Source organism: Canis lupus, chromosome 34, assembly GCF_003254725.2.
Source record: "Canis lupus dingo isolate Sandy chromosome 34, ASM325472v2, whole genome shotgun sequence".
In the NCBI taxonomy this organism is placed as follows: Eukaryota; Metazoa; Chordata; class Mammalia; order Carnivora; family Canidae; genus Canis; species Canis lupus.
Window position 1 is genome coordinate 17,164,872 of NC_064276.1, and position 12,343 is coordinate 17,177,214.

The 12,343-nt window shown below is 46.6% G+C and overlaps 1 protein-coding gene across 1 annotated transcript; it reads left to right on the forward strand.

The window, feature by feature from the left end:
* The first annotated feature begins 12 nt into the window (after positions 1-12).
* On the forward strand, positions 13-9,461 carry PSMD2 (proteasome 26S subunit ubiquitin receptor, non-ATPase 2). Its single transcript, XM_025451393.3, has 21 exons — positions 13-207; positions 657-713; positions 1,084-1,248; positions 2,109-2,230; positions 2,405-2,629; positions 2,906-3,064; positions 3,190-3,334; positions 3,526-3,586; positions 4,038-4,184; positions 4,353-4,459; positions 4,648-4,775; positions 5,005-5,092; positions 6,456-6,618; positions 6,744-6,845; positions 7,050-7,195; positions 7,452-7,535; positions 7,753-7,921; positions 8,009-8,103; positions 8,311-8,437; positions 8,879-8,997; positions 9,135-9,461. Exons 1-21 carry the CDS (start codon positions 73-75, stop codon positions 9,315-9,317), a joined length of 2,727 nt encoding a protein of 908 aa, XP_025307178.1. The 5' UTR covers positions 13-72; the 3' UTR covers positions 9,318-9,461.
* The last annotated feature ends 2,882 nt before the right edge of the window (positions 9,462-12,343 follow it).

A 12,343-nucleotide genomic window follows, 5' to 3' on the forward strand; every position in this document is an offset into this window, starting at 1 on the left:
GCCACATGGGAAACGGGGCGGTGCGGGCGGTGCGAGCGGTGCGCGCGCAGCTGGCCGGCAGTGGCGGCGGCGATGGAGGAGGGTGGACGGGATAAGGCTCCGCTGCAGCCTCAGCAACCCCCAGCGACCGCCCCGGGCAGTGCGGACGAGAAGCCGAGCGGCAAGGAACGGCGGGATGCAAGCGACAAGGACAAAGAACAGGAGCTGGTGAGGCACGGCCCCGGGACCCGGCGGAGGAGGCCGCGGGGCTGAGTCACCGCGGGTCCGCAGGCCTTGGGCCCGACTCTCAACGGCCCCGCAGCGTCCGGGAGAGGGCGGATGGAGCGATCCTCGGGGCTCCTCGCACTCCCTGCCCCTCATCCTCCACTCTGCGCATTCGCCTCTGCCGACCCCACCAGCCCTCACCACTGACCCGTGAGGTGGGCCCGGGCCGGACATTGTCACCCCTGTTTTTTAGTATGGCATTGAAGCAGCCTGGCCTAGATGCCAGGTTGCCTTCCCACCTGCCTTCCCGCCAGGGTGCCATTTCTGCGCTCTTTCCTTGTCCACCTGATCCCTCCTAAGGAGGCAGGTTACCTCTACCTGCCCCGGGGTGAATGGGAGGAGGATGTGTTTGGGATTCCTTCTCTTGACGAACTTCTTCCCCCAACCCTCAGTCTGAGGAGGACAAACAACTGCAGGATGAACTGGAGATGCTTGTGGAACGGCTAGGGGTGAGTCATGATGTGGACTTGAGTGGGTACATATTTGGATCTTTCCTGCCTGTTTGATTTATTACATTTTGGGGCAACAATTCCTATATGAGGTATAAGGAAAGACGGATTGTTTAGGGTTGTGATGATGATGTGAGAGAAAAGAATGACAAAGGATAGTTGAAAGACTTTGTAGCTTTTTTCTTGAACTGTTTACTGGGAATTTTTTTTTTTTTTTTTTTTTGGTACCAGGCAGGGAGCGGGGAGTTGGGGAATCACAGATGAATAAGACACAACTACTTTCTTAAGGGAGTTGTTAGTTAAACACCTCTGTGTTATGACTTGAGAAATGGGACTTGTTTGTGTCTGAGCTCTAACATCTCCTGATCAGGAGAAGGACACATCCCTGTACCGACCAGCCCTGGAGGAACTGCGGAGGCAAATTCGATCTTCTACAACTTCCATGACTTCAGTACCCAAGCCTCTCAAATTTTTGCGTCCACACTATGGCAAACTGAAGGAAATCTATGAGAACATGGCCCCCGGGGAGAATAAGGTAAACTTGTTTCAGAAGCTGATGGAAGCCTAGCTTAGTAATACCTTTTCATCTAGCCCAGGGGTCTCCTGGTGAATCATAGGAAGCCTAACAGACCTGAGATCTGAGCTGGTTGAACTGAGCTGATCATAGTCAAAATACTGGCACAAGAGCTGACGGGAGGGTGACCTTCTCAGAATACACCTTTTTGTCATTTATGGTGGATCTTAGAATTTTTTTTCATGATTTTTTTAAAGTAATATGTGTCCAGTGCAGGGCTCGAATTCATGACCCCAAGATCAAGAGTTGCATGCTGGGCCAGCCAGGCACCCCTCATGATCTGTTTTTAACTTATGTTTAGCTTTGATTTTTTTATTTCTATCATATCCCATGTTAGTTCACTTGTTTTATTTCTAAAATAAATTCCTAGTTCAATTATTTCTCTGTCTACTAGTATAGCTATAATCCAGGAAATCTTTTGTTCCTCAGTGGTCTCCTAAACTGGCTGCCTTGTTTTTGCTTGTGACTTATACAGGTTGTCTTTCACAGAGCAGCCACGGTGATCTTTTTAGATTGTGAAAATCTTTTCTGCTTAAAACCTTTTAATAATTTATTATTGCAACTAGAACAAAATTCAGTCTCCCATCTTTTTTGTTTTCTCCTTGTTATCATTCTTCAGCCGTATTGGTTTCAAAGGGAGATAGCAACACCAACCTTAGGGTTATCTTGAGGCTTAGATTAGATAAAGCATGTAAATTTCTAATATAGAGATTGGTGGATAGTTACAACTTAATTTGGGAGATAGTGATGGTAGTCATAACTCTATAGTCTCCCACTCTCCTTCCCCTGGATTTGACTTTAAAGCACTGGTTTCTTTACAGCGTTTTGCTGCTGACATCATCTCTGTTTTGGCCATGACCATGAGTGGGGAACGTGAGTGCCTCAAGTATCGACTGGTCGGCTCCCAGGAGGAATTGGCATCATGGGGTCATGAGTATGTCAGGTAAGACCTTTCCTTCTTGAGAATCTAAAAGGAATTCTGAGACCTAATTCTGAGTTCTGTCTTGGGATACTATCTGTCTTAGAGAACCAGGGTGTTGCATTTCCCAAATATTGAATTCCTTGGGCCACAGGAGTGAAGCTGTATCCCTCCTAATGGTCATGGGCCTATCCACAGGCATCTCGCAGGGGAAGTGGCCAAGGAGTGGCAGGAGCTAGATGATGCGGAAAAATCACAACGGGAACCACTGTTGACCTTGGTGAAGGAGATTGTCCCCTACAACATGGCCCACAATGCAGAGCATGAGGCCTGTGACCTGCTCATGGAAATTGAGCAGGTGGATATGCTGGAGAAGGACATCGATGAGAATGCATATGCAAAGGTCTGCCTCTATCTTACCAGGTGAGTGAGCACGGTAGGGGTGGGTGGAGGGCCTAGCCTCCCCAGCATTTCTCTGTCAGTTGTACCACCTCTGTTCTCTTGGAATGAGGCTGCAGTTGATTTGTGGGTGTCTGTGAGCTTGTTGAGGACAGAGACTTCGTGTCTCTTTAGTGGTCCAGCATCTAGCACAATGCCTGGTATATGGTAGCCATGCGGTATTTATTTTGCATAGGTGAATTAAAGGGGGTGAATGACATCTGGAACTCCCTGACAGCTTTGTTGTTTCTGTCTCTGTAGTTGTGTGAATTACGTGCCCGAGCCTGAGAATTCTGCCCTACTACGTTGCGCGTTGGGCGTGTTCCGAAAGTTCAGTCGCTTTCCTGAAGCTCTGAGATTGGCATTGATGCTCAATGACATGGAGCTAGTAGAAGACATCTTCACCTCCTGCAAGGATGTGTATGTAGGGATTGCTGAGCTCATAGATGGAGCATTTGCATGAAGAGCTGGGACTGGTAGTTGCTGGTTAAGGCTGGAGGGGCTTTTCTTGATGGGGGCTAAGCAGACGTGATGGCTTTCCTCAGGGTAGTACAGAAGCAGATGGCATTCATGCTTGGCCGGCACGGTGTGTTCCTGGAGCTCAGTGAAGATGTGGAGGAGTATGAGGACCTGACAGAGATCATGTCCAATGTGCAGCTCAACAGCAACTTCTTGGCATTAGCTCGGGAGGTGAGACTCTTTGCCCTTTTCTGTTAAGGCTTTTCTTCACTTGCAATTTTACCTGGCATTTCACCTCCCTGACTATAATTTTGATTAGACTTTCTTTGGTTAGAATTGTTACTCAGTGGGATAGCAGAAAGAACAGCGGGGGGCGGGGGGGATAGTGGGGCAGCAGTTGTGACTCTCTGACTTCTCTTTAGCTGGACATCATGGAGCCCAAGGTGCCTGATGACATCTATAAAACCCACCTGGAGAACAATAGTGAGTAGCCCTCCATGTGTGTGAGGACTGGAGGATCCTTAATTACATCCCTTGTATTTGGAGTGATGACATGGCCCAACATATTTATCCCATAGAGCTAAGAATTCACACATACCTTTTCTCTAAGTCACTACTGGGGGCATTGATAGGGGATTTTTTTTTTTTTTTTAAGATTTTATTTATTCATGAGAAACAGAGAGGGAGAGGCAGAGACATAGGCAGAGGGAGAAGCAGCCTCCTCACTGAGCAGGGAGCCCGACACAGGACTCGATCCCAGACTTTGGGATCATGCCCTGAGCCAAAGGCAGATGGTCAACCACTGAGCCACCTAGGCGTCCCAGATAGGGGATCCTAAGTGGCCTGTTCAGAGCCAGAGACTACCACCATGCTGTGTTCCTTTCTTGTCCTACTCTAAACCTTTTTTTTTTTCTTTTCTCTTTCTCTCGTGCAGGGTTTGGGGGTAGTGGCTCTCAAGTGGACTCTGCCCGCATGAACCTGGCCTCTTCTTTTGTGAATGGCTTTGTGAACGCAGCTTTTGGCCAGGACAAGTTGCTGACTGATGATGGCAACAAATGGCTTTACAAGAACAAAGACCATGGTATAACTTTATGGCTACTTTATGTTGCTTTGGTCACTTCTGTTATTCTCCTAGGTTCAGGTGTTAATGTGACTGGGATCCCCAGGACCATTTTTTTACAGAGCTCTTTGTAACAGTTTTCTTAGGATTAGAACCATTTTAAGTCTGATAGATTTTTCCTTGGTGTAGGAATGTTGAGCGCAGCTGCATCTCTTGGCATGATTCTGTTGTGGGATGTGGATGGTGGCCTCACCCAGATTGACAAGTACTTGTACTCCTCTGAGGACTACATCAAGGTTGGTTCTGGGCATAGCCCACTAATGGGGACATTCTCCTACCACGTTCTAGAGCACTCAGGGCCTCCCTATCATGGGTAAGGTCTACCTGGTTTTTCATTCCAGTTAAGGTGGAAACTGCAATGAAGTCCATGTTGTATACTTTATGGCAGAATAGATTGAGTGAAGGATCTGTTTGCATTTTGCAGTCAGGAGCCCTTCTGGCCTGTGGCATAGTGAACTCTGGGGTCCGGAATGAGTGTGACCCTGCTCTGGCACTGCTCTCAGACTATGTTCTTCACAACAGCAACACTATGAGACTTGGTTCCATCTTTGGGTAAGGCTTCTTGCTTCTTGTGCTAGTATTCAACCTGTAAGCTTTGTGAAAACAGGAACTGGGTCCTTTTCACCTTTGTATTGCCAAGGACTACCATCATGTCTGTTGAGTATTTGGTTCTTAGTGACTATTGATTGAAATGATGAATAAATGATTAATCCTCTTTTTGTTCCTTCCTTGTCCTGTCCTTGATTGTGTGTCTGGGACTGCCTCTCCCTGGCTTTTGCAGGCTAGGCTTGGCTTATGCTGGCTCCAATCGTGAAGATGTTCTAACACTGCTGCTCCCTGTGATGGGAGATTCCAAGTCTAGTATGGAGGTGAGGAGAGGCTGTTGGACATTTAGGGGAGGTAGGGAAAGTGCTATGAGTCTTATCACTCTCTGTGATAAGTAGTGAAAAAAAGTGTATATTTCTGTTTATAGGGGTGTGTGTATCACTTCAGTGAAATCTCTTGGAACTGGAATTTTAAGCCTCAGGTGGTATTGAGGCTAAAAAGTTAACATTTTGGTATTGAGTTCTAACCCTTGGGGTCCATGAAGAAGTACTCAGACTAGAGAGGGGAGTAACTTAATCCAGCTTGAGGTGGCTGATTCTCACTCCTTGTTTTAGTCATTGGCCAACCTTAAATCATTTTTAAAAATTGGCGCAGCGGTTTGGCGCCTGCCTTTGGCCCAGGGCGCGATCCTGGAGACCCGGGATCGAATCCCACGTCGGGCTCCCGGTGCATGGAGCCTGCTTCTCCCTCTGCCTGTGTCTCTGCCTCATTCTCTCTCTCTCTCTGTGACTATCACAAATAAATAAAAATAAAAAAAAAAAAAAAAAAAAAAAAAAAAAAAAATTTTAAAATATATTTATTTGTTTTAGAGAGAGCTCGCTTGCGTGTGCGAGTGGGGGGACAGGCAGAGGGAGAGAATCTTCAGACAGACTCCCCAGTGAGCATGGAGCCCATTGCAGGGCACGATTTCACAACTCATAAGATCATGACCTGAACCCAAACCAAGTGGGACACTTAACCGACTGAGCTACCCAGGTGCCCCCAACCTTCAATTTTCTTACTTATGCAGAGTCATTCTAGTGATAGATAAACATAGTATGGGGGCTAAAAGTATAGCTTGGGTCAGGAAGACCTCAGTTCAGGGTGCCTGGGTGGCTTGGTCGGTTAAGCATCTGCCTTTGGGTCAGGTGGTCCTGGGATCGAGTCCTGCATTGAGCAGGGAGCCTGCTTCTCCCTTTCCCTCTGCCTGCCACTCCCACAAGCCTCTCCCTGCTTGTGCTCTCTCTTTTTCTCTGTCAAATAAATGAAACCTTGAAGAAGAAAAAAAGACAGACTTCGATTCAAATTGTGCCACCTCTGCTTATAAGCAGTGTGATCTTGGACATGTAACTCAATCCCTTCAGGTTTCATTTTCCTCATCAGTAAAAGAATAACAATGGCAGGACCTGTTTCATGGGGTTGTTGTGAGGATTAAATGTTAATAGTACACAAAAGAGTTGGCATACTGGCTGATATCTAGTAAATACTCAGTGAATGGTTGCTCTTGTTATTTTGACCTATCATCCGAAAGAGATTATTACTTAGTGTGGTTACAGTGGTCTGTAGGAATTGTCTGTCTGGAATCAAGATAGATAAACAGTTATTTTAATAACTTACTGTATATGATACTGACATTCCTATTTGTAGGTGGCAGGTGTGACAGCTTTAGCCTGTGGAATGATAGCAGTAGGATCCTGCAATGGAGATGTCACTTCCACTATCCTTCAGACCATCATGGAAAAGTCAGAGACTGAGCTCAAGGACACCTATGCTCGTTGGCTTCCTCTTGGACTGGGCCTCAACCACCTGGGTGAGGGGATGTCTCTCTGAGCAAAGGCAGACAGTAACTGGGTACAACAGAGGACGGGGGTTTATGTGTCAAACTATGCTGGTTGGAAACAAGTGTCCTCTTGATACCTTGAATTTTTCCTGTAGGCAAGGGTGAGGCCATCGAAGCAATCCTGGCAGCGCTAGAAGTTGTGTCCGAGCCATTCCGCAGTTTTGCCAACACATTAGTAGATGTGTGTGCCTATGCAGGTCTGTGTCTTTGTGTTTCTCCTGTGACTCCTTACTTCTGCCTGGGATATCTCTTTTCAAATGTATTCTCCTTTCTCAGTTGTTCTAATCTTTAGATTCTTTAGCTTCTATTCCTGGAGTGTGTTTTTTTGTTTTTTTGGTTTTTTTTTTTTTTTTTTTTCCTGTCTTTTCTCATCCTTACCACCATGGGAATGTACCTTGCAGGCTCTGGGAATGTGCTGAAGGTACAGCAGCTGCTCCATATTTGTAGTGAACACTTTGACTCCAAGGAAAAAGAGGAAGACAAGGACAAGAAGGAAAAGAAGGATAAGGACAAGAAGGAAGCCCCTGCGGACATGGGAGCACATCAGGTTCTATGGGTGGCTGGGCACTCTGAGTCAGGCTCTGAGAAAAGATAAGTGTGTAGAGGAGTAGGGGTGCAGGATTTGGGTTTGTTTTAGAGCACTTCTGGGTGGTGCTGTGTATTGAGATGATGTGAGGTTGGGTTCTATATGTGAAGGGCAAGATGTGCCACCATGGGACAGCTTTTTCTTACATGGGAATTGAGTCAAGGGTGAATTTTTTGTTCCCTGCGCTTATTGGGTTCTGCTGCCTTTTCAATTGCAGGGAGTGGCTGTGCTGGGGATTGCCCTTATTGCTATGGGGGAGGAAATTGGTGCAGAGATGGCTCTACGAACCTTTGGCCACTTGGTGAGTATTGCATGGAGATGGGAATATACTGGTTTAGGTGCCTGGAGATCCCTGGAGGAGACTTTCTTGATAGGTTTTCTTAGTGGAGAAATAGTCTCTTTACTATGCCCTTTCTGCAAAATTGGATTAAGGCCCCTTTTATCCATTAGTCTATTCCTATAACTGAGTTTGTCGTACTGCTTTCTGTGATGCTCTGGTTATTCTCTGTTATTACCAGCTGAGATATGGGGAGCCTACCCTCCGAAGGGCTGTGCCTTTAGCACTGGCCTTAATCTCTGTTTCAAATCCACGACTCAACATCCTGGATACCCTAAGCAAATTCTCTCATGATGCTGATCCAGAAGTTTCCTACAACTCCATCTTTGCCATGGGGATGGTGGGTAGTGGTGAGTATCTGTTGGAAAAAGATCAGAAATAGCTTGAAAGAATGTTTGAGGCCCTTTTTTCAACAATGTAATGGTTAACATCTCCAGGTACCAATAACGCCCGTCTGGCTGCAATGCTGCGCCAGTTAGCCCAGTATCATGCCAAGGACCCCAACAACCTCTTCATGGTGCGCTTGGCACAGGTAAAGAATAGAACTCTTTTCCTTCAGGTGTGCCAAGGGAAGTATCTGTGGTCATGGAAAGGGGACATGTCGTGACATGAAGGGGACCTTGAGTTTTGCTGGGAGAGAGGATATGAATCAGTTGGGTTTCTATATGGCCAGGTTAGGTGACGTCTCCTCAGATATGATCTTTACTTCTCTCTCTCTCTCTCTTTTTTTTTTTCCCAGGGCTTGACACATTTAGGGAAGGGCACACTCACCCTGTGTCCCTACCACAGTGATCGGCAGCTAATGAGTCAAGTGGCCGTGGCTGGACTACTCACTGTGCTTGTCTCTTTCCTGGATGTCCGTAACAGTGAGTTCCTGTCAAGAGTCCTATAGTGGCACATGGCCCTGTCTCTACCCTAAATTACTAGGGCCACCTTGTAATTTAGGAGCCAACTCCCAAGTTAGTCCTGCATCACTCTGGGTTCCTGATGTTCTTTGGGCCTGTAAAGGGCCTTATGAAGCTTATCTCCCGTGTTTTTGATCTGGCCCACAGAGATTTCTTTTTTTGAAGATAAAGTGCTGAGCCCACTGTCTGTTCCTAAGTGACTGAGAGAAATTAATGATTAAGTCTCAAATCTATGGGCAGAGTAAGGTGGGGGGATCTCTGGTTTGTGGTAGGGTATATGAGGGGAGGAGTGTGGGTTCAGCTGAAACACTGAAGGGTTCAAGAGTCAGGGCTGGGGTGGGGTCCCACGGTTCAGGTCAGGACTGCCTTGATGCATCTAACTGTCCTCTGTTCTTTCCTCAGTCATCCTCGGCAAATCGCACTATGTATTGTATGGGCTGGTGGCTGCCATGCAGCCCCGGATGCTGGTTACATTCGATGAGGAGTTGCGGCCATTACCCGTGTCTGTCCGCGTGGGCCAGGTGAGGGTTTGAACAGCGGGAGGGCTGTAGACCTTGGAGAATGCACACATACCTGCTTCTCTGAAACTGGTATGGGCACTGGTTTGTTGCTGCATTCCCATCTGCTACACCTCTATTTTTATTTCTTCACCCTACAGGCAGTGGATGTGGTGGGCCAGGCCGGCAAGCCTAAGACTATCACGGGGTTCCAGACACACACAACCCCAGTGTTGTTGGCCCACGGGGAGAGGGCAGAACTGGCCACTGAGGAGTTTCTTCCTGTCACCCCCATTCTGGAAGGTTTTGTTATCCTTCGGAAGAACCCGAACTATGACCTCTAAGTGGCTACCAGGGGCGCTGAGCTGCCACTGATATGTCAGCAGGCCGTGTTTCCTGCTGCCAGATGTGGACACTGCTCCTGTTAACCTCCTGTTATTTTGTTACTAAGTGAGATAACTTTGTTGAATAAAGACCTTTATCCCCAAGGTCCCTCTATGTCTGTTTTCTGGGGTATTGTGGCTGGAGGCCAGACCAGGGTGGGGAGTCCATGTGAGGAGCCATTGTTACAGCAACTCTGAGCCTAGGCTAGCAGGGAGGTTGTCCTGAATGGAACAAATTAAACTCCTTGCCCTTCTTCCCTCCTTCCTAATCATCTTAAAATAGTGGTTCATCTTTAGGGGCATGGACCCTTGAGAAGCTCATCAGTATAATGGATTTTCTTTCTAGGAGATGCATATGCACACATTTTAATACAAACTTATAAATAACTTTTTTTTTTTTAAGATTTTATTTATTTATTCATGAGAGACAGAGAGGCAGAGATGCAGGCAGAGGGAGAGGGAGAAACAGGCTCCATGCAGGGAGTCCGATGCAGGACTCGATCCCGGATCTCCAGGATCATGCCCTGGGCTGAAGGTGGCGCTAAAGTGCTGAGCCACCTGGGCTGTCCTATAAAAATAACTTTAAGGGGCTGTGGATCCCATTCCCATCCCCACCCCACCAGTGCACTCCCACTTCAAGCCCATCATTCCCTGACTTTGGGCTAAGGATCCCAGCAGAGTCAGTCTTTCTAACTTCTGTGCTACTGAATGAAGGGGACATCTTTATCTCATGTGATCCTCTGTCCTTGGAAGTTTGCTGTTGGAGAGATTTGGTCTACTTCTGTGCTGTCTTTGTAGACAAAAACTGAGTGCAAGAAAGCTTGACCCTGACCTTCCTCTTAGTGTAGCAATGGGAAAAAAGGAGTGGCCTCCTTCCTGGAATGTAATCATTTTTGATCTTCAGTGCTGCTTCCTGGTGGGGTTGGTATGAGTATAGTTATGCTGCCAGTTGGGGCCTGGACCCCTGTGGATGCAGTGCAGAAGAACATATGGCTCTGCCAGATAATCATAGCTAGCTAACCAACACTTTCTGTGGGTTTAGCTTCCGAGCAGTGCCTGGCACATGATAGGTCTTCTATAAATGTTGAAAGAATAATTTTTCTGCATACTTCAGAGATCTCAAAACAGCTTTGAAAGGTAGGTTATTATCCCAGTGTTTTGATGGGGAATATAAAGTTTGGAGAGAGGTTCAGTAACTTAATTCCAGGTCACATAGTAAGTGGTGGAGCCAGGATTGGAATCTTAAGTTTGACTCCAAAACCTACACCCTTATTACATTAATCTGTCTTTGTAGCCTTGGAGACTTGTGGACCCCATTGTAATCCAAGGTTTTGGCTAGCTGGGGAATGGCAACTTCGGATTAGTGTCTCTTGTCTTCTCTCTTCTTATTTGGCGGCCTGTATAAAAACCTGTGTAAGGGATCCCTGGGTGGCGCAGCGGTTTGGCGCCTGCCTTTGGCCCAGGGCGCGATCCTGGAGACCCGGGATCGAATCCCACGTCAGGCTCCCGGTGCATGGAGCCTGCTTCTCCCTCTGCCTATGTCTCTGCCTCTCTCTCTCTCTCTCTCTCTGTGACTATCATAAATAAAAAAAAAAAAAAAAAAAAAAAAACCTGTGTAAAAAGTTGAAGTACTGGACTTCGGAGTCAGTAGACCCGTCAAACCTTGTTAATGGGATCCTGTGTGGTCTTGAGCAAATCAGCATGTTTGGTGAGCCTCTGTTACCTGTAAAAGGGGATGTGATCATTGCTTTCCCTGATACCCAGCAGTGGTGAAGTAAAGATAAATTAGAGGGGCACATGTCTGGCTCCGTCGGTGAAACATATGACGTGATCTTGGGGCTGTAGGTTTGAGCCTCATGTTGGGTATTGAGATTACTTAAAATGTTTTCGGGCAGCCCGGGTGGCTCAGCGGTTTAGCGCCGCCTTCAGTCCAGGGCCTGATGCTGGAGATCCGGGATCAAGTCCCGTGTCGGGCTCCCCGCATGGAGCCTGCTTCTCCCTCTGCCTGTGTCTCTGCCTCTCTCTCTCTCTCTCTGTCTCTTGTGAATAAATAAAATCTTTAAAAAATAAAATATTTTCCTTTTTTTTTAAAGACTTATTTATTTTAGAGAGAGAGTGGGTCATGGAGAGGGAAAGAGGGAGAGGAGAGAGAAACATAAGCAGACTCTGCACTGGACACGGAACCCAACACAGGGCTTGATCTCACAACCCTGAGATCACAACCTGAGTCGGATGCTTTCTGACTGCACCACCCAGGCGCCCCCAAAATAAAATCTTAAAAAAAGATGTTAGGGACACCTGGGTGGCTCAGATGGTTAAGCATCTGCTTTAGCTCAGGTCATGATCCCAAGCCCCATGTTGGGCTCCCTGCTCAGCAGGAAGTCTGCTTGTCACTTTACCCCACTCCCTGCTCATGATCTCTCTCTCTCTTTTTCTCTCTCCCTCTCTGCTCTCTCTCAAATTAATGCATCTTTAAACAACAACAACAAAAAAGATAAATTAGAAAGTGATTCGCAAGGATCCCTGGCTGGCTTGGTGGAGCATGTGACTCTTGATCTCAGTTGTGAGTTTGAGCCCCATGTTGGGTGTGGAGCCTACTTAAAACTTAAAAAAATAAAAAAACAGGGATTTGTAAGCTGCAAAATAGTCTAAAAAAAGAACAGTTCTTTCTCAAATCAGTTATTGTGCTTTAGAATAAAATTTTCATAATGAGTCAACCTTTCACCATTCATCAACAAATAACAGTTTTACTCTGTGCTGGACATTATTTTGGTTTATGGAGATGTAAAGATAGCGGAAAAAAAACAAAACCCTATCCTCAAAAAGCATACTTAATGGAAAAGAAATCAATTGTGATACATTGTTATAGATACTGTACTGGGGTGTGAAGAAGGTACCCTGGAATCTTTGAAATAGAGCGTAAATGCCCAGGTAGGTCAGGGGAGAATTTCGAGGGCAATGAGACTTGGAGGAATATGAGTCTGCCC

Coding starts and splice junctions, on each gene's coding strand:
- PSMD2 (XM_025451393.3), top strand. CDS start 73: ATGGAGGAGGGTGGACGGGATAAGGCTCCGCTGCAGCCTCAGCAACCC. Junction 7,536..7,752: donor TACGAACCTTTGGCCACTTG/GTGAGTATTGCA, acceptor TGTTATTACCAG/CTGAGATATGGGGAGCCTAC. Junction 7,922..8,008: donor CATGGGGATGGTGGGTAGTG/GTGAGTATCTGT, acceptor TAACATCTCCAG/GTACCAATAACGCCCGTCTG.